General features: G+C 38.7%; 1 protein-coding gene across 1 annotated transcript; it reads right to left on the bottom strand.

The window, feature by feature from the left end:
• Nucleotides 1-17,898: 17,898 nt before the first annotated feature.
• LOC145393794 (uncharacterized) lies at nt 17,899-18,860 on the bottom strand. The gene is made up of 3 exons (XM_080267841.1): nt 18,828-18,860; nt 18,241-18,473; nt 17,899-18,010 (listed from the first exon to the last, which is right to left on the bottom strand). Exons 1-3 carry the CDS (start codon nt 18,858-18,860, stop codon nt 17,899-17,901), a joined length of 378 nt encoding a protein of 125 aa, XP_080123967.1.
• Nucleotides 18,861-25,065: the final 6,205 nt, after the last annotated feature.

The raw sequence follows: 25,065 nt of genomic DNA, 5'->3' as shown, positions 1-25,065 counted from the left end.
ATACTGCGAAAATAATAAATTTTTCACTTATTATCTGGGGGTTTAAGAGGCCACTGAAGCCCTAGTTGTACAATTTAAAATATCAGTTTTCTCTAAATTTTTTGGTTGTTTCGACAACCAATATTTGAAACTCACTGGGTTTACCATTCAAATGCCACCCTTCTTTCTGTCAATATATTTCTTTCTACGTTTTATCTCGTTTATCCTTGTTACTGATTTTTTTTTCCAATTCGTAATTTTTTCTCCCTCTAATGTTTCCTGAATTGGGAGTGTTTGCCACCTTTTTTAGAGAACATGTGAAAGATTCCTATTTAATCTTCTCACACTGAATTATGCAGTTTTTACGATCACTCAAGAAAAAAAGTTTTTAATCACTCCTAGAGACCATGCTTTTACGTAACAACACATGTAAGATATTTTTATTCTGAAGTTTCAACTTCAAATGATGATAAAAGACACAAATGACCTTTTTCCTAACGTAAAAATCCAAACAATCTGCAGACGACATTTGTTAGTTCATTCGGTGCATTTTTTTTTTTTTATAGCAATCTCTTTGGAGATGAGGAATAAAGTTACAAATGGTAATTATATATCTCGGTATTGTGATAGCGTTCATACTTTCTCGTATTGATAAAAAACTCGAGGTATCTGAGTTCTGATACTACACCTAAGAAAATTTGGCTTATGTTGGAACAGGAACCTTCATTATGTGCAACCATTCCTTTTCTTTTACATTCAGTCAAGAGGCTCGATGTAATTTTAAAGTGCTTCGGCTAGTAAAATGAAAACCTGTCTCATTCGATATTTGTCGATTGTTTGTTTCACCCACATCAAGTGAAACAGTGTTTGTAAACACCTGAGGTGTTTCTTTGTGTCAATCGATGTAAACACCTCAGTTGTTTCTTTACGTGTCAATCGATTGTTTTTATTTTGTTTCCAATATGTGATTATTTCGACGTCAGAATTATCTTCTGAGATTTGGAAATTATTGGGTGTGTTTCCCAATCAAGTTTGAGTACATTTGTTGAAGTTACATATTTAGCGATTTCTCTCCAAAATAACTTTATACAGCCAGCACTCAGTAAAATAGTGTTGAACTACCCATAAAGCCTATCAGGACTCAAAATTATAATAATATATCTCATAGCATGATGGATAGATAGATAGATAGTGTAATAGATCGGAGCACCAAAGTCTGGGAATCTTTGTCTTCACGATTGTTTGGAAGATGTTGTTCATTCTTGCTAACGTCATTTGTGTTGGCCATTTTTTTTTTCATGGTTTTCCTTGTAACTTAATTTGTTTGTTTCCACTCGGTCGCTTTAATAAATAAATATTTAATACAGCTCATTTAATGGCTCACCATGTAACTGAGTATATTTTCTTTATAACTTTGTGGATGTAATAATGTATAGTTGTATGTATGAAACACGCTTTTTATGTAGGTATAAATGGTAACACCCGTTGGTAGTAAATGCATGCTATAGTAAATGAATGAATATATAGTTTAGTATAAGTATTTAGTGACTGAATTATGCAGATAATTGAAATAAGTATGTGTACGTAAGTTGTAACTATATATCACATTTTATATGTTTATGCAGAAGTTATTGTCTACGACTGTGTATTGTATAAATGAAGTAACTATGTAGCTCACTAATTATTTCGTGTTGGTAATGATGAGTGGTGGTGCACGTGGTGATAGCGTTGTTCTTCACGGGTTGATTGACGTGTTATGGGGGTGTCGTCAGCTTCTTAGCAAAACACTAACACAGCGACTTTTCAGTCTTGCAGCTGTGGTGAGTAACGATGAGTAACTTGAGTCAAGATGAATGACTGAGATATGTGGTCAATGTGGGTTCTGGTATTTGCTGCCGTCGCCTTGACCTCTTCACTCCTTGCTTTAGCGTGGTGATGTTGGTGGAGGTAAGGGACTGTTGGAGAGAGCGGTGGGGGTCATGTGGATGTTGCTGTGTACTCGCTTTTCGTTTGGTATTCCTCACTCAACTCGTCCTTCTTATTGTATACTCGATTGTGTTTAATTGATTGTAGAAGTAATGGTTTGAAGGCGTCGGGTCGTCCGTTACTGTCACCAAGATATTTGGACTTAACCCTATAATCTAGAGATTTGGTTTTAGTTTTCGTGTTATCTTGTTTAACTTCGTAGCTTCTTGTGGATCAATTATGCATATATTATACACATAGACGAGCGGTAGTTATACGTGAGTAGGTTTGTAAGTAATCTTAATTCCAATTGTCATGCAATGAAAGGAGGGGTAAAGAGAAGTTTGGGACAATGTATAATTTTATTAGTCTTGTAAAGATTACAGTCACACGAGTGAAGTACTGAGTCCTGCTGTTACCTCCCAGACTTGTCTCGCTAGACCCCTCCTTTCTCTCCCTCTCTGTACAACCTTTCGGTTCTATAGCTAGCGTCCCTCTGCCTCTGTAACTCTTCCATCCTACTTTACGAGGGCTAGTGTCACGTGTAATGTACACCCACGAGCAAAATTTCGCCGACAGTCCCTGCCAGGCATATATTTCTGAACATAGCCCATTGAGGGAGCAGCGCTCGTCCACCAGAGTAAGGGAGAAAGGAGGAGACGGAGAGGGGGAGTGGGTGGGGGAAGGAGGCAACGAGACGGGAGGGAGAGGGAGGTAACAAGACAGATGAGGAGAGAGAGCCTGTGGCGATGGTTGGTGACACATATCGGTTCTTTTATATTATTATTATTATCATTATTATTATTATTATTATTATTATTATTATTATCATTAATAATACTAATAATAATAATAATAATAATAATAATAATATTATTATTATTATTATTATTATTATGTGTGAGATAAATATAAGAAAGAAGGACGTAATCCTGCGTTAATGCAGGCGTGTGTGTGTGTGTGTGTGTGTGTGTGTGTGAGTGTGTAAATTCTTATAAATTTGTTTCATTATTTATCCTCTGTCATCCCACTATAAATATCCGTCGGCAAAACATTTCCAGTGTTTTTCTGGTAATTATTCATCTCGAACTTAGGGTCTAGGGTAGTGTGTAATAATAATAATAAAAAAAAAAAATTATATGAGCGATTAAGACTTCCTTTCCCTTAAGACAGATTGACATGGGAAATCATAATTATAAGATCAGTCTCTGTAACTATCATTCCTATCGAGCATTACAAAACTAAGGCAAAGAAGTATACATTTGACAGTAAACATGTATTATATAATACAGAACAGAGTAATACCATACAAACAACATACCGCTTTTGCACTTAGAGAATACGTCAGACGCATTATCAATGGCTAGTGATACGCTGACGTGAGCAACTATCTAAACCCTCCCACCACCGGCCACCCTCCCTCCCACTCACAGTTACCAGACGTGTGGTGCCTGGTATATATATATATATATATATATATATATATATATATATATATATATATATATATATATATATATATATATATGTACAGTCTCGGCCAGGTGTAAGTATCCAGCCTCTCCCAGCTAAATCCGGCATGTGGCAGCGTCGCATCCATGGTTTCGAAAGGTGAAGCAGGGAGAGACATATCAACCTGAGTCGAATCAGTTACTTGAGCTATAGCTAGCGAGACGATAATGGAAGGTGGTGTTTTTCATTGTTACATTATTGTTCCAAAATACTGGTATAATTTCATTGTCAGCTTTACAATATTTAAAAGCACCATATTTATGTGCTTTACACGTCATGCCATCTTTGTAGCAGATGGAATCATGTAAAATGCATCGTGTTCAGGCGCATCATTTACTATATTTTGTCTGTAAGTTCCCATATTGTAGAGCCTCGACGAATGTCGGTCAAAGCGATAACACTGATTGGTAATGGTTCCTTTAATGAACTCCTGTCGCGTTATCAGTTAATTCCCTTAATACAAACACCTGTGTGTGATTCTCTCTCTCTCTCTCTCTCTCTCTCTCTCTCTCTCTCTCTCTCTCTCTCAACCGCACCTTCACTCAGTTTATCTCGTCCACCTCCACCCACCCATCCCAGCATCATACTGATTTTCCATGTAGCAGAATGTGAACTTCTCTCCACACTTGCCAATAAAATATATGTTGTTAAAAGTATGTCATAACGTTGCCATATCATAGTGATAGAAAAAAACATCCATTTCATACTAGAGCCCACAACGTTTTACTCACCGTATATGAGGCCTCGTTTGCTTACGGAATAAAGAGAAACTCCGAAAGAAAGCAACATGATTTGTTATTAGCAAGTGAGTGATGCATATATATATTATTTATTACAATTATCTACCCTTCACCTTCAACTCCTACAAACACTGGAGCCCTAACAGTAAACCGGAACTCAGTAATGGGTCCACCCTCCACCGCTGGCAATGTCTTCGCGCACTGTCTGGAACGGACGCCACGATTTTTTGGGTTGTTCCGATATGCTTCCCATTCTGCATTCGTGTGACAGCAGCTGGTTTGACCTCCGTTCGTGTTGTGGAACCCAGGAATTCACTATGTTCGCCCAGATGTTCTCTATTGGGTTCAGATCACAACCCTTACTTGGCCATTCAAGGAGGTCTACATCGCGTTGATCTTCAAACCACCGTTTAACAATTCGCGCGGTGTGGACTGGGCAGTTATCCTGTTGAAGCAACATACCATATTAGTTTTTTTCTTTGTAGCAGTTATCAATAGACATATAGAATAGATATATATTAAGATGCAATGTTAGTTAGAAACAGTGATTAATGGATAATGAAGATGTAAAAGTAGAATGAAACGACGTCTCTTAGACATTACTATTATTATTGATATTTACGTATGAACGCATGATAACGGAGTTGCAGCTGCTTACATTTATGTATGGTAGTTGCATGTTCCGGATTATAGATACTGATTTATATATTAGAGCAAGAAACCACCAAATGAAACAGGACATAAGAGGGCATTCTAAATGAGGAAAAAAAAATATTTTCCATTACAATTGAATATGGATAAAGTAATTATTAACACATGCACTCATTTTACAAACTTATTGCATACTTTATCGCCTCAGTCCGCAGAAAAGAGTACGAATAAAAGTAATTATAAAGTAACAGGAACAAAACACGTCACCAAAGTGTCGCACACTCTTAACGCAGTTTATGGACACCCAACCCTGTGTCCCATATTCAGAAAAGGTGCTTCATACACACAGGGTCCTATAACATAACAACGTAAACAAAATTCATTCACCTACCTGCATGAAGATAATCCGCTCAGGATAGGGGAGAGCCATTGCCCGAACAGATGGCAACATCACCTCTTCCAAAATCTCGAGATACTGGTCAGCAGTAAATCACCCATGAATTTCTGTCAGCTCGCCTAGGCCGTAGAGATGTAGCCAGCCCCACACATTGCAGGTCACATGGCCACTCCGTTGTGATTCGAAAATATTTTGGCGGGAATACCTAGAATATAGTGAATTGTTATACACTGATATTCATTATAAATGGTTAATGTCAATGAAAGGAAAACCCCCTTAGTCCTAAAAAGTATTTGTAGGGCGAGTAGGTGACAGATGTGGGACGTAAGCAGAAAGGGAACAGAGTGGAAAAAAATCAGTTACAGAATACGAGATAATGGTTTGATTAACATAACTATGAGAACATTAAGACATGCAAAACATTTATAGGCCTACCTGGTGTTGTTCAACCGCCAACATCGTAAACGTCCGCGGGTGTTGCTGGCAAAGGTTTTCTCGTCAGAGAAGACGACTCTACCCAAGTATGAAAGATCCTCTTGCACAAAGGTCTCAGCAAATCGTAGCCGACCCTCTCGGGGCCTCTCCTCTAACTTCTTCACAGCTGGGGACCGATGATGATACCCGCGTTCGTGTAGCCTGCGTCTGACAGTTCTAGCCGACACATCAAACTGCAGCCGATCACGAATTAATACAGCGTTTGTGATGGGATTACGCCTTGCCTCTTCCACTATTTCTGTCTTGTTCCTCTGTTGTTTTTCGTGGTCCTCTTTTCGGATGTTCAAGTAGGCTGCCACTTTCTTCCCATCTGTTCAACCACATCCTCACTGTTTTTCGTGTCAATCGATTTCTTGTTATATAATACCTAAATATAATTTTTCCACCTCCAGAAACGTCTTTGAGTTTTTTAAATAATTTAGAGTGTTTTCGAATAAATTTCGAGTACATTTAGGATAGTTGCATATTTAGCTATATCGACAAAAAATAAGTTTATACAGCCGTCATTCCAGCAAAATAGTTTCTAACCACAACGATAGCTGATGGCATCATGGGTAACATGTTCACACTGGCCACTATTTTTATCCGCTAAGAAACTACTAAGATGAATAAAAGTTAAAATCCCGTTAATCTCATCATACCAGAACAAACACTTGAGGTCGACGCTCCTTCAACCTGATTTCTTTTTTTATTCCCTTCATTAACAATGAAAGTGAGTGCATGAGGAACAAATTAATGTTTATAAATAGTATATACCAATCCAGCTGTTGTTTCTATTTCCTAATAGTTTATCTGATAATCAGTACCTATACAATTTTCTTGTAAACGATTTAATACCTTGAGTGATTTTTCCTTGGTAAATATGGTAATGATATCACATGAACCGTCATACTGCAAAAATTTTCAATCTTTTTATATTTGCTCAGGAGGTTCAAGAGGCCACTTTGAAGGCCTAGTTACACGAATAAAAATATTACCTGCTTTATCTCTAAATTTTTGTTTCCACAACTAATATACGAAGCTCATTGAGTTTACCAGTCAAATGCCAGCCTTCTTTCACTGTGAATAGATTTCTTTCTACGTGTTACCTTGTTTAGCCTTGTTGCTGATTTTTTTTTTTTCCGATCCGTAATTTTTTCTCCCTCAAATGTTTTCTGAAGTTTTGATGGAATTGGGAGTGTTTCCCACCTTTTTAGAGTTCATTTGTGGAGGATTCACATTTAATGTTTTCGTGCTCAATTATGCGGTTTTTAGGAACACTCAAAAATTGCATTTTTGAATCACTCCTAACGAGGATGCTTTAACCGTAACAAAACTTGTACGATTTTCTTATTCTGAAGTTACAACTTCAAATGGAAGTAAAAGATACAATGTAAAAGACGATTATAAATCGAAAATCTCCAGACGATATTAATACTGGTCAGTGTTATATCAACTTGCATCTTTTTATAGCAATCTGTATGACGATGAATAAAGTTACAAAGGGTGATTAATTATTTATCTCGGTATTACGATAGCGTTTATACTTTCTCATATTAATTTTTATGTAAGTCAAAAGCTCATCAATATTCCGTCTCAAGAGTTTTCAGAGTTCTGATATTTTGCTTAAGAAATTGTGGCTTAAGTTGGAACACGAACCTTCATAATGTGCAAACATTCTTTTTCTTTACATTCAATCAGGAGGCTCGATGTAATTTTAATTTGCTTGTGCTGCAGATAAAAAAACGTTTCCCATTCGAAATATCTAGCTTGTTTCGGAGACCACCATTGCTCTCTTTAAGCCCCAGTCACACTGCAGGTACGATGAAACCAGTCCCCGAGCACGGAGGTCTCCGAGCGGTCGTGCCACCGATTGGTTGCCGTTGGTCGTCCAGTGTCCATCCAGCATCCGTCCAGTGGGCGGCCGAGCGGCGAGCATGGCCAGGTCAAGCCGGCCGGTCGTCGGCAGGCCGCCGTTTGTGCGTCCTGTCGCAGTTTAGACCGCTACTACTAGACCGACACCAGCCGCCAGCCAATGGTCTCGGTCCAGCCCACCATCTGTTGCCCGACCAATCGCCGGCTGGACGGCGGCCGGACTTCAAGCACCATCCCGGACAGGAGGCTTGTGGATGGCGGCCGCCACGGTCCAGTCGTCGCCTTGACGGAGTGCAGACGGCCACCACACAGAGCGGGTGGTAACTGACCTCCTTCCGGATGGCAACCACCACTTGAAAATCAGGTGTCGGGCCAGTCGCGGTCCGTAAGCCGGCCAGAAGCAGTCCAGCCGCCCACCGGGCGGCTTCCGTGCCGCGACATCGGTGGTTGTGGGGAGGTTTTTCATGTAGCACGAAACACCTCGTGACAATTATTTGGTCGCCATGGTGGCCTGCGGCTAGACCGAGACATATGAAGACCGGTCGTAAACCTCGCCAAAACCACCCACAACTTGCAGGTCGCTGGTGGTTTGCGATAAGTCGTACCTGCAGTGTGACTGGGGCCTTACGTATCAACCGATTTTTTATGTTTTCTTAATATGATTTTTTCAGTCAGAAATGTCTACTGAGTGTTGGAAATATCTGGGTGCGTTTCCAAATCAATTTCTAGTACATTTGCGGAAGTTGCATATTTTGCGATTTTGCCCAAAAATAGGTTTATACAGATATCACTCCAGCGGATGCTCTCAGCAGTAACTTTCACAATTGCCATTCCTTTATATCCTTGAAGTTACTACTAAAAACAGAAAAAAATAAAATCATCGAAAATAACTCCAGTTAATCTCGACACAACAGTTTAGGTCAACAGCCCCTACAAGATTTTTTCTGATCCCATCATGAACCAAGTAATGTTTTGAAATTGTATATCTTTATTATGTATATATACCTAGTATTCAGTACTTAAGCAACTTTCTTTTAAACGATTTTTTGCCTTTCGTAGTTTTATCTCTAAATTTCTAGGCTGTTTACACGTCTCTAATCAAACGAAACTCTTTGTAGCTTAGGGATCGCAGGGTCTGCCCGTCGGCAGAGCAGAGAAACTCTGACCCTTTGTGCAGCGAACTGTGCAGCGCTCGGGCCGGTCTTGTGATGCGCCCGTGAGCTTCCAGCCTCGGGCTTGCCCCCTTCCCGACTCCCAGCAGGCCAAGCACGCGAGGCCTACTCGTGACAGTACGCCTCACCTTGAAGTCAGCCCGTGACAACAATGGCCACAGACATGTCGGCAGAAGGTAACCGCCTCGAAAATTCGTCGCGAGGGCCAGGGCGACTACATTGCTCTGCATATAGTAGTCCGAGCGAGAACTTTCTTTACCTGTGAATAGATTATTTTAATCATACGTAACTCATTTAGACCTGTTAGTTATTTATTCCCAGGCGGAATTTTATCATCCTCAGATATTGTTTCTGAATTTCAGGCAATTGGGATTGTTTCCGAGCTAATTTAGAGTTAATTTTTGGAAGTTGCATATTTAGTGTTTTCGCCCTCAGTTCTGCGGTGTTTAGCATTTAGTATAATAGTTCTGAATTACCTTTAAAGTGGATGTTTTTACTGTAACAAAAGTTGTACCATTTTGTTTTTCCTGAAGTTACCTCTACAAATGAAAATGAGTCTCAAATGACCATCAGTCTAAAGTAAAATTACAATCTCGACGATTTCCTCAACAGGCATTTTTTTTGTAGTTATGTCAACGGAATAATAAAGTAATAAATGGTAATTAAGCATATATCTCGTTATTGCGGTAGTTTATACCTTCATATTATTTTTTTGTAGGTCTAAATCTCACAAATATTCCCTTACGAGATATTACAGTTCTGAGAGATTTTACCTAATGAAATATCTTACGTTAGAACACGAGCCTTCATATTGTGCAAATATTATTTTTCTTTTATGTTCAGTCTGGAGGCTATGTAATTTTAAGGAGCTTTTACTAAGGGTAAAAATGACCTCCTTTCTCATTCAAAATTTCTCCCTTGTTTCTGTGACCCCCACAACTCTCTTTATGTGTTAATGGATTCCCTCAGAAAAGTCTTCTGAGTTTTGGAAGTTTGTGTTTCCGAAGCAGATGCTATCAGCCGTGACTAGGCTGTGGTTCTTATCCTTGAAGTCACCTCTAAGATGAATTAAAACAAAAACAAAAACAAAAAAATCATTGAAAACTAAAAATCCAATAAATCTCAAGATGACAGAGACAACAGTTCAGGTCGACGCTCCAGTAAAATGGTTGATTTTAGACCCATCTTTTACAGTAAAACTGCGTATAAAAGGAACCGACAAATGTGTAGAAATTGTATATCTCAGTTCGGCTGTGTATTTAACTTTCCCTACTAATACATATCTGATCATCAATACTTAAACAATTTTCTTGGAAACTATTACCTTTCGGAGTGATTTTACCTTGTTAATTTGGGATAATGATATCACACGAACAGCCATACGTGGCAAATATTCCATTTTTAAAATTTTGATAAGGACATTCAATACCACTTTAAAGGCCTAATTATGCAGGATAATATAATATCGGTTCTCTCTCTAAATTTCCAAGTTGTTTACACGGGTCTACCCAAAAAAAGCTGTTTGGCCTGAAACCAGTCAAATGCGTCTTTTTTACCTGTGAATTGATTTCTTGCTTCTTGTTGCCTTATTTAGCATTTTTACCTTTTCTTTTGAGACGGAATTTCCTGACTTTCAGAATTGATTTCTGATTATTGGCAGGGGGATGAATATAGTTTTGAATGACGAGTTGCTTGAGGAGGTAGTTTTAAATATCTAGGGTCACATGTTGCTGTGGATGGAAGAATAGATGCAGAAGTGAAGTTTAGAATAAATGAAATGTGTATCGTTCGCTCGGAATGGATGTAAAGAGAAGGCTGTATGAGGGTGTTGTGGTACCGACTGCGTTATATGGGGCTGAAACATGGAATATGGGTGTAGCAGGAAAAGTTTGAATGTAATGGAGATGAGGTGTCTGAGGAGTATGTGTGGAGTGACGCCTATGGATCGAGTGCGAAATGATGAAGTACGAAGAACTGGAGTTGTTCGGGAGATGGCTGGTAGAGTTGAGCAGAGGGTGTTGCGATGGTTTGGGCAGATGGAGAGAATGGATAATGAGCGATTGGTGAAAAAGATAACTAGATCTGATGTGAGAGGTGTAAGGCTGAGAGAAAGACCACGAATAGGATGGATGGACAGTGTGAAGAGAGCGCTGGATGCGAAAGGGATATGTTGAGCAAGGAAGAGTGGCTGTGCATGACAAATAAATGGAGAAATTGTGTGAATAAGTGATGATGCAGCCCTGAGGGATATTCTCCCGCATTTGGTCTGATCAGCTTTCAGTTCAGGTGCTGGTAAGGGGATGGGTCTGTTATGATGTGGCAGGGGTAAACCAGCTCTGCTGTCAGGCCCTGCTGCGGATGTCACTGATTGCATTGTGCGGTGTGGTGCATTGAGGATCTGTCAATTCTCCCCTTTGGTGCTAAGATGCGAATGAATGTGTTTGAATGGATAAGTAAATGGGGAGTGTGTCGTCCTATCTCAGCTACCTCCCTTTCCTTTGGGGGAAGAAACCTAGGTATATAGATAGATACATAGGATACAGCTGGAAGTGTTATCCAGCTAATTTTAAGCATATTTGGGGAACTTGCATATATATATTTTTTTTCACCCTCAATGACGCAGATTTTACGATCACTGGTGTATTAATTTTAACTTATTCCTAAACAAGATGTAACAATTTTTTTTTCTTAATCTTAAATTAACACTGCAAATGAAGATGACATAAATGACCTTCGTCCTAATGTAAAAATCCAAACAATCAGTATAAATTAATAGAGCTCATTCAGTGTTCCTTCAACCTGCCTTTTTTTTTTCTGTGTCTGTAACTGTCATGCACTATATATCTATGAAGAAGAGGAATCAATTTATAAATGGTAATTGATTATGTATTCCCGTACTGCGATAATGTTTATACTTTCTCGTATAAACTATTTGGTAAGAGTCAAAAGCTCATCAACATTCCTTCTCACGAAGCATTTCCGTTTTGACAGATTTTACCCAAGTAAATATGGCTTATGGCGGAACACAAACTTTCATATTGTGCAAATATACTTCTTCACTACATTCAGGCAGAAGGCTCGATGTAGTTTTCAAGTGCTTCCACTTCACGTAAACGATAATGCACATTTGACGTTTCTCGCTTGTTTCTGTTACACCCAGATCAATTCAAGCTTATTGTTCTTAAACACTTCACATGCCAGCTCTCTTTCCTGTCAATCGATTTCTTATATGATACCTAAATGCCATTTTTTCACCTCCAGAAACGACTTCTGTTATGGAAATAATTAGGAGTATTTTGCAAACAATTTCGTGTAGATTTGTGAAAGATGCATATTTAGCGACATCGACAAAAAATAAGTTTATATAGCCATCACTCCAGTAAAATGCTGATGGTATCGAATATAACAAGTTCACACTTGCCACTAGTTTTTATCCGTGAAGGCCCTGCTAAAAAAAAAAAAAAAAAAAAAAAAAAAAAAACATCGGAAATTAAAAATCCCGTCAATCTCATCATGCCATATACAACACTTCAGGTCGACGCTCCGGCAACCTTTTTTTTTTTTTTTTTTTTATTCCTATCATGATCATGAAACTGAATGCATGAGGAACAAAGATATGTTTAAAAATTGTATATCTCAGTACGTCTATGAAGTTTATTTTTCGTAATAATATATATTTTATAATCTGTGCCTATACTATTTTCTTGTGAAAGATTTAATGCCTTGCGGAGTGATTTTACGTTGATTGATATGGGTAATGATATCACAAGAACCGTCATACTGCGAAAATAATAAATTTTTCACTTATTATCTGGGGGTTTAAGAGGCCACTGAAGCCCTAGTTGTACAATTTAAAATATCTGTTTTCTCTAAATTTTTTGGTTGTTTCGACAACCAATATTTGAAACTCACTGGGTTTACCTTTCAAATGCCACCCTTCTTTCTGTCAATATATTTCTTTCTACGTTTTATCTCGTTTATCCTTGTCACTGATTTTGTTTTTCCAATTCGTAATTTTTTCTCCCTCTAATGTTTCCTGAATTGGGAGTGTTTGCCACCTTTTTTAGAGAACATGTGAAAGATTCCTATTTAATCTTCTCACACTGAATTATGCAGTTTTTACGATCACTCAAGAAAAAAAGTTTTTAATCACTCCTAGAGACCATGCTTTAACGTAACAACACATGTAAGATATTTTTATTCTGAAGTTTCAACTTCAAATGATGATAAAAGACACAAATGACCTTTTTCCTAACGTAAAAATCCAAACAATCTGCAGACGACATTTGTACAGTTCATTCGGTGCATTTTTTTTTATAGCAATCTCTTTGGAGATGAGGAATAAAGTTACAAATGGTAATTATATATCTCGGTATTGTGATAGCGTTCATACTTTCTCGTATTGATCAAAAACTCGAGGTATCTGAGTTCTGATGCTACACCTAAGAAAATTTGGCTTATGTTGGAACAGGAACCTTCATTATGTGCAACCATTCCTTTTCTTTTACATTCAGTCAAGAGGCTCGATGTAATTTTAAAGTGCTTCGGCTAGTAAAATGAAAACCTGTCTCATTCGATATTTGTCGATTGTTTGTTTCACCCACATCAAGTGAAACAGTGTTTGTAAACACCTGAGGTGTTTCTTTGTGTCAATCGATGTAAACACCTCAGGTGTTTCTTTACGTGTCAATCGATTGTTTTTATTTTGTTTCCAAGATGTGATTATTTCGACGTCAGAATTATCTTCTGAGATTTGGAAATTATTGGGTGTGTTTCCCAATCAAGTTTGAGTACATTTGTTGAAGTTACATATTTAGCGATTTCTCTCCAAAATAACTTTATACAGCCAGCACTCAGTAAAATAGTGTTGAACTACCCATAAAGCCTATCAGGACTCAAAATTATAATAATATATCTCATAGCATGATGGATAGATAGATAGATAGTGTAATAGATCGGAGCACCAAAGTCTGGGAATCTTTGTCTTCACGATTGTTTGGAAGATGTTGTTCATTCTTGCTAACGTCATTTGTGTTGGCCATTTTTTTTTTCATGGTTTTCCTTGTAACTTAACTTGTTTGTTTCCACTCGGTCGCTTTAATAAATAAATATTTAATACAGCTCATTTAATGGCTCACCATGTAACTGAGTATATTTTCTTTATAACTTTGTGGATGTAATAATGTATAGTTGTATGTATGAAACACGCTTTTTATGTAGGTATAAATGGTAACACCCGTTGGTAGTAAATGCATGCTATAGTAAATGAATGAATATATAGTTTAGTATAAGTATTTAGTGACTGAATTATGCAGATAATTGAAATAAGTATGTGTACGTAAGTTGTAACTATATATCACATTTTATATGTTTATGCAGAAGTTATTGTCTACGACTGTGTATTGTATAAATGAAGTAACTATGTAGCTCACTAATTATTTCGTGTTGGTAATGATGAGTGGTGGTGCACGTGGTGATAGCGTTGTTCTTCACGGGTTGATTGACGTGTTATGGGGGTGTCGTCAGCTTCTTAGCAAAACACTAACACAGCGACTTTTCAGTCTTGCAGCTGTGGTGAGTAACGATGAGTAACTTGAGTCAAGATGAATGACTGAGATATGTGGTCAATGTGGGTTCTGGTATTTGCTGCCGTCGCCTTGACCTCTTCACTCCTTGCTTTAGCGTGGTGATGTTGGTGGAGGTAAGGGACTGTTGGAGAGAGCGGTGGGGGTCATGTGGATGTTGCTGTGTACTCGCTTTTCGTTTGGTATTCCTCACTCAACTCGTCCTTCTTATTGTATACTCGATTGTGTTTAATTGATTGTAGAAGTAATGGTTTGAAGGCGTCGGGTCGTCCGTTACTGTCACCAAGATATTTGGACTTAACCCTATAATCTAGAGATTTGGTTTTAGTTTTCGTGTTATCTTGTTTAACTTCGTAGCTTCTTGTGGATCAATTATGCATATATTATACACATAGACGAGCGGTAGTTATACGTGAGTAGGTTTGTAAGTAATCTTAATTCCAATTGTCATGCAATGAAAGGAGGGGTAAAGAGAAGTTTGGGACAATGTATAATTTTATTAGTCTTGTAAAGATTACAGTCACACGAGTGAAGTACTGAGTCCTGCTGTTACCTCCCAGACTTGTCTCGCTAGACCCCTCCTTTCTCTCCCTCTCTGTACAACCTTTCGGTTCTATAGCTAGCGTCCCTCTGCCTCTGTAACTCTTCCATCCTACTTTACGAGGGCTAGTGTCACGTGTAATGTACACCCACGAGCAAAATTTCGCCGACAGTCCCTGCCAGGCATATATTTCTGAACATAGCCCATTGAGGGAGCAGCGCTCGTCCACCAGAGTAAGGGAGAAAGGAGGAGACGGAGAGGGGGAGTGGGTGGGGGAAGGAGGCAACGAGACGGGAGGGAGAGGGAGGTAACAAGACAGGGGAGGAGAGAGAGCCTGTGGCGATGGTTGGTGACACATATCGGTTCTTTTATATTATTATTATTATTATTATTATTATTATTATTATTATTATCATTAATAATACTAATAATACTAATAATAATAATAATAATATTATTATTATTATTATTATTATTATTATTATTATGTGTGAGATAAATATAAGAAAGAAGGACGTAATCCTGCGTTAATGCAGGCGTGTGTGTGTGTGTGTGTGTGTGTGTGTGTGTGTGTGTGAGTGTGTAAATTCTTATAAATTTGTTTCATTATTTATCCTCTGTCATCCCACTATAAATATCCGTCGGCAAAACATTTCCAGTGTTTTTCTGGTAATTATTCATCTCGAACTTAGGGTCTAGGGTAGTGTGTAATAATAATAATGAAAAAAAAAAATTATATGAGCGATTAAGACTTCCTTTCCCTTAAGACAGATTGACATGGGAAATCATAATTATAAGATCAGTCTCTGTAACTATCATTCCTATCGAGCATTACAAAACTAAGGCAAAGAAGTATACATTTGACAGTAAACATGTATTATATAATAGAGAACAGAGTAATACCATACAAACAACATACCGCTTTTGCACTTTGAGAATACGTCGGACGCATTATCAATGGCTAGTGATACGCTGACGTGAGCAACTATCTAAACCCTCCCACCACCGGCCACCCTCCCTCCCACTCACAGTTACCAGACGTGTGGTGCCTGGTATATATATATATATATATATATATATATATATATATATATATATATATATATATATATATATATATATATATATATATATATATATATATGTACAGTCTCGGCCAGGTGTAAGTATCCAGCCTCTCCCAGCTAAATCCGGCATGTGGCAGCGTCGCATCCATGGTTTCGAAAGGTGAAGCAGGGAGAGACATATCAACCTGAGTCGAATCAGTTACTTGAGCTATAGCTAGCGAGACGATAATGGAAGGTGGTGTTTTTCATTGTTACATTATTGTTCCAAAATACTGGTATAATTTCATTGTCAGCTTTACAATATTTAAAAGCACCATATTTATGTGCTTTACACGTCATGCCATCTTTGTAGCAGATGGAATCATGTAAAATGCATCGTGTTCAGGCGCATCATTTACTATATTTTGTCTGTAAGTTCCCATATTGTAGAGCCTCGACGAATGTCGGTCAAAGCGATAACACTGATTGGTAATGGTTCCTTTAATGAACTCCTGTCGCGTTATCAGTTAATTCCCTTAATACAAACACCTGTGTGTGATTCTCTCTCTCTCTCTCTCTCTCTCTCTCTCTCTCTCTCTCTCTCTCTCTCAACCGCACCTTCACTCAGTTTATCTCGTCCACCTCCACCCACCCATCCCAGCATCATACTGATTTTCCATGTAGCAGAATGTGAACTTCTCTCCACACTTGCCAATAAAATATATGTTGTTAAAAGTATGTCATAACGTTGCCATATCATAGTGATAGAAAAAAACATCCATTTCATACTAGAGCCCACAACGTTTTACTCACCGTATATGAGGCCTCGTTTGCTTACGGAATAAAGAGAAACTCCGAAAGAAAGCAACATGATTTGTTATTAGCAAGTGAGTGATGCATATATATATTATTTATTACAATTATCTACCCTTCACCTTCAACTCCTACAAACACTGGAGCCCTAACAGTAAACCGGAACTCAGTAATGGGTCCACCCTCCACCGCTGGCAATGTCTTCGCGCACTGTCTGGAACGGACGCCACGATTTTTTGGGTTGTTCCGATATGCTTCCCATTCTGCATTCGTGTGACAGCAGCTGGTTTGACCTCCGTTCGTGTTGTGGAACCCAGGAATTCACTATGTTCGCCCAGATGTTCTCTATTGGGTTCAGATCACAACCCTTACTTGGCCATTCAAGGAGGTCTACATCGCGTTGATCTTCAAACCACCGTTTAACAATTCGCGCGGTGTGGACTGGGCAGTTATCCTGTTGAAGCAACATACCATATTAGTTGTTTCTTTGTAGCAGTTATCAATAGACATATAGAATAGATATATATTAAGATGCAATGTTAGTTAGAAACAGTGATTAATGGATAATGAAGATGTAAAAGTAGAATGAAACGACGTCTCTTAGACATTACTATTATTATTGATATTTACGTATGAACGCATGATAACGGAGTTGCAGCTGCTTACATTTATGTATGGTAGTTGCATGTTCCGGATTATAGATACTGATTTATATATTAGAGCAAGAAACCACCAAATGAAACAGGACATAAGAGGGCATTCTAAATGAGGAAAAAAAATATTTTCCATTACAATTGAATATGGATAAAGTAATTATTAACACATGCACTCATTTTACAAACTTATTGCATACTTTATCGCCTCAGTCCGCAGAAAAGAGTACGAATAAAAGTAATTATAAAGTAACAGGAACAAAACACGTCACCAAAGTGTCGCACACTCTTAACGCAGTTTATGGACACCCAACCCTGTGTCCCATATTCAGAAAAGGTGCTTCATACACACAGGGTCCTATAACATAACAACGTAAACAAAATTCATTCACCTACCTGCATGAAGATAATCCGCTCAGGATAGGGGAGAGCCATTGCCCGAACAGATGGCAACATCACCTCTTCCAAAATCTCGAGATACTGGTCAGCAGTAAATCACCCATGAATTTCTGTCAGCTCGCCTAGGCCGTAGAGATGTAGCCAGCCCCACACATTGCAGGTCACATGGCCACTCCGTTGTGATTCGAAAATATTTTGGCGGGAATACCTAGAATATAGTGAATTGTTATACACTGATATTCATTATAAATGGTTAATGTCAATGAAAGGAAAACCCCCTTAGTCCTAAAAAGTATTTGTAGGGCGAGTAGGTGACAGATGTGGGACGTAAGCAGAAAGGGAACAGAGTGGAAAAAAATCAGTTACAGAATACGAGATAATGGTTTGATTAACATAACTATGAGAACATTAAGACATGCAAAACATTTATAGGCCTACCTGGTGTTGTTCAACCGCCAACATCGTAAACGTCCGCGGGTGTTGCTGGCAAAGGTTTTCTCGTCAGAGAAGACGACTCTACCCAAGTATGAAAGATCCTCTTGCACAAAGGTCTCAGCAAATCGTAGCCGACCCTCTCGGGGCCTCTCCTCTAACTTCTTCACAGCTGGGGACCGATGATGATACCCGCGTTCGTGTAGCCTGCGTCTGACAGTTCTAGCCGACACATCAAACTGCAGCCGATCACGAATTAATACAGCGTTTGTGATGGGATTACGCCTTGCCTCTTCCACTATTTCTGTCTTGTTCCTCTGTTGTTTTTCGTGGTCCTCTTTTCGGATGTTCAAGTAGGCTGCCACTTTCTTCCCATCTGTTCAACCACATCCTCACTGTTTTTCGTGTCAATCGATTTCTTGTTATATAATACCTAAATATAATTTTTCCACCTCCAGAAACGTCTTTGAGTTTTTTAAATAATTTAGAGTGTTTTCGAATAAATTTCGAGTACATTTAGGATAGTTGCATATTTAGCTATATCGACAAAAATAAGTTTATACAGCCGTCATTCCAGCAAAATAGTTTCTAACCACAACGATAGCTGATGGCATCATGGGTAACATGTTCACACTGGCCACTATTTTTATCCGCTAAGAAACTACTAAGATGAATAAAAGTTAAAATCCCGTTAATCTCATCATACCAGAACAAACACTTGAGGTCGACGCTCCTTCAACCTGATTTCTTTTTTTATTCCCTTCATTAACAATGAAAGTGAGTGCATGAGGAACAAATTAATGTTTATAAATAGTATATACCAATCCAGCTGTTGTTTCTATTTCCTAATAGTTTATCTGATAATCAGTACCTATACAATTTTCTTGTAAACGATTTAATACCTTGAGTGATTTTTCCTTGGTAAATATGGTAATGATATCACATGAACCGTCATACTGCAAAAATTTTCAATCTTTTTATATTTGCTCAGGAGGTTCAAGAGGCCACTTTGAAGGCCTAGTTACACGAATAAAAATATTACCTGCTTTATCTCTAAATTTTTGTTTCCACAACTAATATACGAAGCTCATTGAGTTTACCAGTCAAATGCCAGCCTTCTTTCACTGTGAATAGATTTCTTTCTACGTGTTACCTTGTTTAGCCTTGTTGCTGATTTTTTTTTTTCCGATCCGTAATTTTTTCTCCCTCAAATGTTTTCTGAAGTTTTGATGGAATTGGGAGTGTTTCCCACCTTTTTAGAGTTCATTTGTGGAGGATTCACATTTAATGTTTTCGTGCTCAATTATGCGGTTTTTAGGAACACTCAAAAATTGCATTTTTGAATCACTCCTAACGAGGATGCTTTAACCGTAACAAAACTTGTACGATTTTCTTATTCTGAAGTTACAACTTCAAATGGAAGTAAAAGATACAATGTAAAAGACGATTATAAATCGAAAATCTCCAGACGATATTAATACTGGTCAGTGTTATATCAACTTGCATCTTTTTATAGCAATCTGTATGACGATGAATAAAGTTACAAAGGGTGATTAATTATTTATCTCGGTATTACGATAGCGTTTATACTTTCTCATATTAATTTTTATGTAAGTCAAAAGCTCATCAATATTCCGTCTCAAGAGTTTTCAGAGTTCTGATATTTTGCTTAAGAAATTGTGGCTTAAGTTGGAACACGAACCTTCATAATGTGCAAACATTCTTTTTCTTTTACATTCAATCAGGAGGCTCGATGTAATTTTAATTTGCTTGTGCTGCAGATAAAAAACGTTTCCCATTCGAAATATCTAGCTTGTTTCGGAGACCACCATTGCTCTCTTTAAGCCCCAGTCACACTGCAGGTACGATGAAACCAGTCCCCGAGCACGGAGGTCTCCGAGCGGTCGTGCCACCGATTGGTTGCCGTTGGTCGTCCAGTGTCCATCCAGCATCCGTCCAGTGGGCGGCCGAGCGGCGAGCATGGCCAGGTCAAGCCGGCCGGTCGTCGGCAGGCCGCCGTTTGTGCGTCCTGTCGCAGTTTAGACCGCTACTACTAGACCGACACCAGCCGCCAGCCAATGGTCTCGGTCCAGCCCACCATCTGTTGCCCGACCAATCGCCGGCTGGACGGCGGCCGGACTTCAAGCACCATCCCGGACAGGAGGCTTGTGGATGGCGGCCGCCACGGTCCAGTCGTCGCCTTGACGGAGTGCAGACGGCCACCACACAGAGCGGGTGGTAACTGACCTCCTTCCGGATGGCAACCACCACTTGAAAATCAGGTGTCGGGCCAGTCGCGGTCCGTAAGCCGGCCAGAAGCAGTCCAGCCGCCCACCGGGCGGCTTCCGTGCCGCGACATCGGTGGTTGTGGGGAGGTTTTTCATGTAGCACGAAACACCTCGTGACAATTATTTGGTCGCCATGGTGGCCTGCGGCTAGACCGAGACATATGAAGACCGGTCGTAAACCTCGCCAAAACCACCCACAACTTGCAGGTCGCTGGTGGTTTGCGATAAGTCGTACCTGCAGTGTGACTGGGGCCTTACGTATCAACCGATTTTTTATGTTTTCTTAATATGATTTTTTCAGTCAGAAATGTCTACTGAGTGTTGGAAATATCTGGGTGCGTTTCCAAATCAATTTCTAGTACATTTGCGGAAGTTGCATATTTTGCGATTTTGCCCAAAAATAGGTTTATACAGATATCACTCCAGCGGATGCTCTCAGCAGTAACTTTCACAATTGCCATTCCTTTATATCCTTGAAGTTACTACTAAAAACAGAAAAAATAAAATCATCGAAAATAACTCAATTTAATATCGACACAACAGTTTAGGTCAACAGCCCCTACAAGATTTTTTTCTGATCCCATCATGAACCAAGTAATGTTTTGAAATTGTATATCTTTATTATGTATATATACCTAGTATTCAGTACTTAAGCAACTTTCTTTTAAACGATTTTTTGCCTTTCGTAGTTTTATCTCTAAATTTCTAGGCTGTTTACACGTCTCTAATCAAACGAAACTCTTTGTAGCTTAGGGATCGCAGGGTCTGCCCGTCGGCAGAGCAGAGAAACTCTGACCCTTTGTGCAGCGAACTGTGCAGCGCTCGGGCCGGTCTTGTGATGCGCCCGTGAGCTTCCAGCCTCGGGCTTGCCCCCTTCCCGACTCCCAGCAGGCCAAGCACGCGAGGCCTACTCGTGACAGTACGCCTCACCTTGAAGTCAGCCCGTGACAACAATGGCCACAGACATGTCGGCAGAAGGTAACCGCCTCGAAAATTCGTCGCGAGGGCCAGGGCGACTACATTGCTCTGCATATAGTAGTCCGAGCGAGAACTTTCTTTACCTGTGAATAGATTATTTTAATCATACGTAACTCATTTAGACCTGTTAGTTATTTATTCCCAGGCGGAATTTTATCATCCTCAGATATTGTTTCTGAATTTCAGGCAATTGGGATTGTTTCCGAGCTAATTTAGAGTTAATTTTTGGAAGTTGCATATTTAGTGTTTTCGCCCTCAGTTCTGCGGTGTTTAGCATTTAGTATAATAGTTCTGAATTACCTTTAAAGTGGATGTTTTTACTGTAACAAAAGTTGTACCATTTTGTTTTTCCTGAAGTTACCTCTACAAATGAAAATGAGTCTCAAATGACCATCAGTCTAAAGTAAAATTACAATCTCGACGATTTCCTCAACAGGCATTTTTTTTGTAGTTATGTCAACGGAATAATAAAGTAATAAATGGTAATTAAGCATATATCTCGTTATTGCGGTAGTTTATACCTTCATATTATTTTTTTGTAGGTCTAAATCTCACAAATATTCCCTTACGAGATATTACAGTTCTGAGAGATTTTACCTAATGAAATATCTTACGTTAGAACACGAGCCTTCATATTGTGCAAATATTATTTTTCTTTTATGTTCAGTCTGGAGGCTATGTAATTTTAAGGAGCTTTTACTAAGGGTAAAAATGACCTCCTTTCTCATTCAAAATTTCTCCCTTGTTTCTGTGACCCCCACAACTCTCTTTATGTGTTAATGGATTCCCTCAGAAAAGTCTTCTGAGTTTTGGAAGTTTGTGTTTCCGAAGCAGATGCTATCAGCCGTGACTAGGCTGTGGTTCTTATCCTTGAAGTCACCTCTAAGATGAATTAAAACAAAAACAAAAACAAAAAAATCATTGAAAACTAAAAATCCAATAAATCTCAAGATGACAGAGACAACAGTTCAGGTCGACGCTCCAGTAAAATGATTGTTTTTAGACCCATCTTTTACAGTAAAACTGCGTATAAAAGGAACCGACAAATGTGTAGAAATTGTATATCTCAGTTCGGCTGTGTATTTAACTTTCCCTACTAATACATATCTGATCATCAATACTTAAACAATTTTCTTGGAAACTATTACCTTTCGGAGTGATTTTACCTTGTTAATTTGGGATAATGATATCACACGAACAGCCATACGTGGCAAATATTCCATTTTTAAAATTTTGATAAGGACATTCAATACCACTTTAAAGGCCTAATTATGCAGGATAATATAATATCGGTTCTCTCTCTAAATTTCCAAGTTGTTTACACGGGTCTACCCAAAAAGCTGTTTGGCCTGAAACCAGTCAAATGCGTCTTTTTTACCTGTGAATTGATTTCTTGCTTCTTGTTGCCTTATTTAGCATTTTTACCTTTTCTTTTGAGACGGAATTTCCTGACTTTCAGAATTGATTTCTGATTATTGGCAGGGGGATGAATATAGTTTTGAATGACGAGTTGCTTGAGGAGGTAGTTTTAAATATCTAGGGTCACATGTTGCTGTGGATGGAAGAATAGATGCAGAAGTGAAGTTTAGAATAAATGAAATGTGTATCGTTCGCTCGGAATGGATGTAAAGAGAAGGCTGTATGAGGGTGTTGTGGTACCGACTGCGTTATATGGGGCTGAAACATGGAATATGGGTGTAGCAGGAAAAGTTTGAATGTAATGGAGATGAGGTGTCTGAGGAGTATGTGTGGAGTGACGCCTATGGATCGAGTGCGAAATGATGAAGTACGAAGAACTGGAGTTGTTCGGGAGATGGCTGGTAGAGTTGAGCAGAGGGTGTTGCGATGGTTTGGGCAGATGGAGAGAATGGATAATGAGCGATTGGTGAAAAAGATAACTAGATCTGATGTGAGAGGTGTAAGGCTGAGAGAAAGACCACGAATAGGATGGATGGACAGTGTGAAGAGAGCGCTGGATGCGAAAGGGATATGTTGAGCAAGGAAGAGTGGCTGTGCATGACAAATAAATGGAGAAATTGTGTGAATAAGTGATGATGCAGCCCTGAGGGGATATTCTCCCGCATTTGGTCTGATCAGCTTTCAGTTCAGGTGCTGGTAAGGGGATGGGTCTGTTATGATGTGGCAGGGGTAAACCAGCTCTGCTGTCAGGCCCTGCTGCGGATGTCACTGATTGCATTGTGCGGTGTGGTGCATTGAGGATCTGTCAATTCTCCCCTTTGGTGCTAAGATGCGAATGAATGTGTTTGAATGGATAAGTAAATGGGGAGTGTGTCGTCCTATCTCAGCTACCTCCCTTTCCTTTGGGGGAAGAAACCTAGGTATATAGATAGATACATAGGATACAGCTGGAAGTGTTATCCAGCTAATTTTAAGCATATTTGGGGAACTTGCATATATATATTTTTTTTCACCCTCAATGACGCAGATTTTACGATCACTGGTGTATTAATTTTAACTTATTCCTAAACAAGATGTAACAATTTTTTTTTCTTAATCTTAAATTAACACTGCAAATGAAGATGACATAAATGACCCTCGTCCTAATGTAAAAATCCAAACAATCAGTATAAATTAATAGAGCTCATTCAGTGTTCCTTCAACCTGCCTTTTTTTTTGTGTGTGTAACTGTCATGCACTATATATCTATGAAGAAGAGGAATCAATTTATAAATGGTAATTGATTATGTATTCCCGTACTGCGATAATGTTTATACTTTCTCGTATAAACTATTTGGTAAGAGTCAAAAGCTCATCAACATTCCTTCTCACGAAGCATTTCCGTTTTGACAGATTTTACCCAAGTAAATATGGCTTATGGCGGAACACAAACTTTCATATTGTGCAAATATACTTCTTCACTACATTCAGGCAGAAGGCTCGATGTAGTTTTCAAGTGCTTCCACTTCACGTAAACGATAATGCACATTTGACGTTTCTCGCTTGTTTCTGTTACACCCAGATCAATTCAAGCTTATTGTTCTTAAACACTTCACATGCCAGCTCTCTTTCCTGTCAATCGATTTCTTATATGATACCTAAATGCCATTTTTTCACCTCCAGAAACGACTTCTGTTATGGAAATAATTAGGAGTATTTTGCAAACAATTTCGTGTAGATTTGTGAAAGATGCATATTTAGCGACATCGACAAAAAATAAGTTTATATAGCCATCACTCCAGTAAAATGCTGATGGTATCGAGTATAACAAGTTCACACTTGCCACTAGTTTTTATCCGTGAAGGCCCTGCTAATATTAAAAAAAAAAAAAAAAAAAAAAAAAAAACATCGAAAATTAAAAATCCCGTCAATCTCATCATGCCAGATACAACACTTCAGGTCGACGCTCCGGCAACCTTTTTTTTTTTTTTTTTTTATTCCTATCATGATCATGAAACTGAATGCATGAGGAACAAAGATATGTTTAAAAATTGTATATCTCAGTACGTCTATGAAGTTTATTTTTCGTAATAATATATATTTTATAATCTGTGCCTATACTATTTTCTTGTGAAAGATTTAATGCCTTGCGGAGTGATTTTACGTT

This window comes from Coenobita brevimanus, chromosome 25 (genome assembly GCF_032717465.1).
Source record: "Coenobita brevimanus isolate Jiangsu-jjx chromosome 25, ASM3271746v2, whole genome shotgun sequence".
NCBI classification, from domain to species: Eukaryota; Metazoa; Arthropoda; class Malacostraca; order Decapoda; family Coenobitidae; genus Coenobita; species Coenobita brevimanus.
Note: the sequence above shows the minus strand (reverse complement) of the source record. Positions and strands in the feature narration are given on the sequence as shown.

Bases quoted from the DNA above. Each gene is read 5' to 3' on its own strand.
- LOC145393794 (XM_080267841.1), bottom strand. From the start codon at position 18,860: ATGTTACCCATGATGCCATCAGCTATCGTTGTG. The intron at 18,474-18,827 runs GTTAGAAACTAT...GATCGGCTGCAG, and splicing joins TGCCATCAGCTATCGTTGTG to TTTGATGTGTCGGCTAGAAC. The intron at 18,011-18,240 runs GTAGGCCTATAA...ACTATATTCTAG, and splicing joins TGGCGGTTGAACAACACCAG to GTATTCCCGCCAAAATATTT.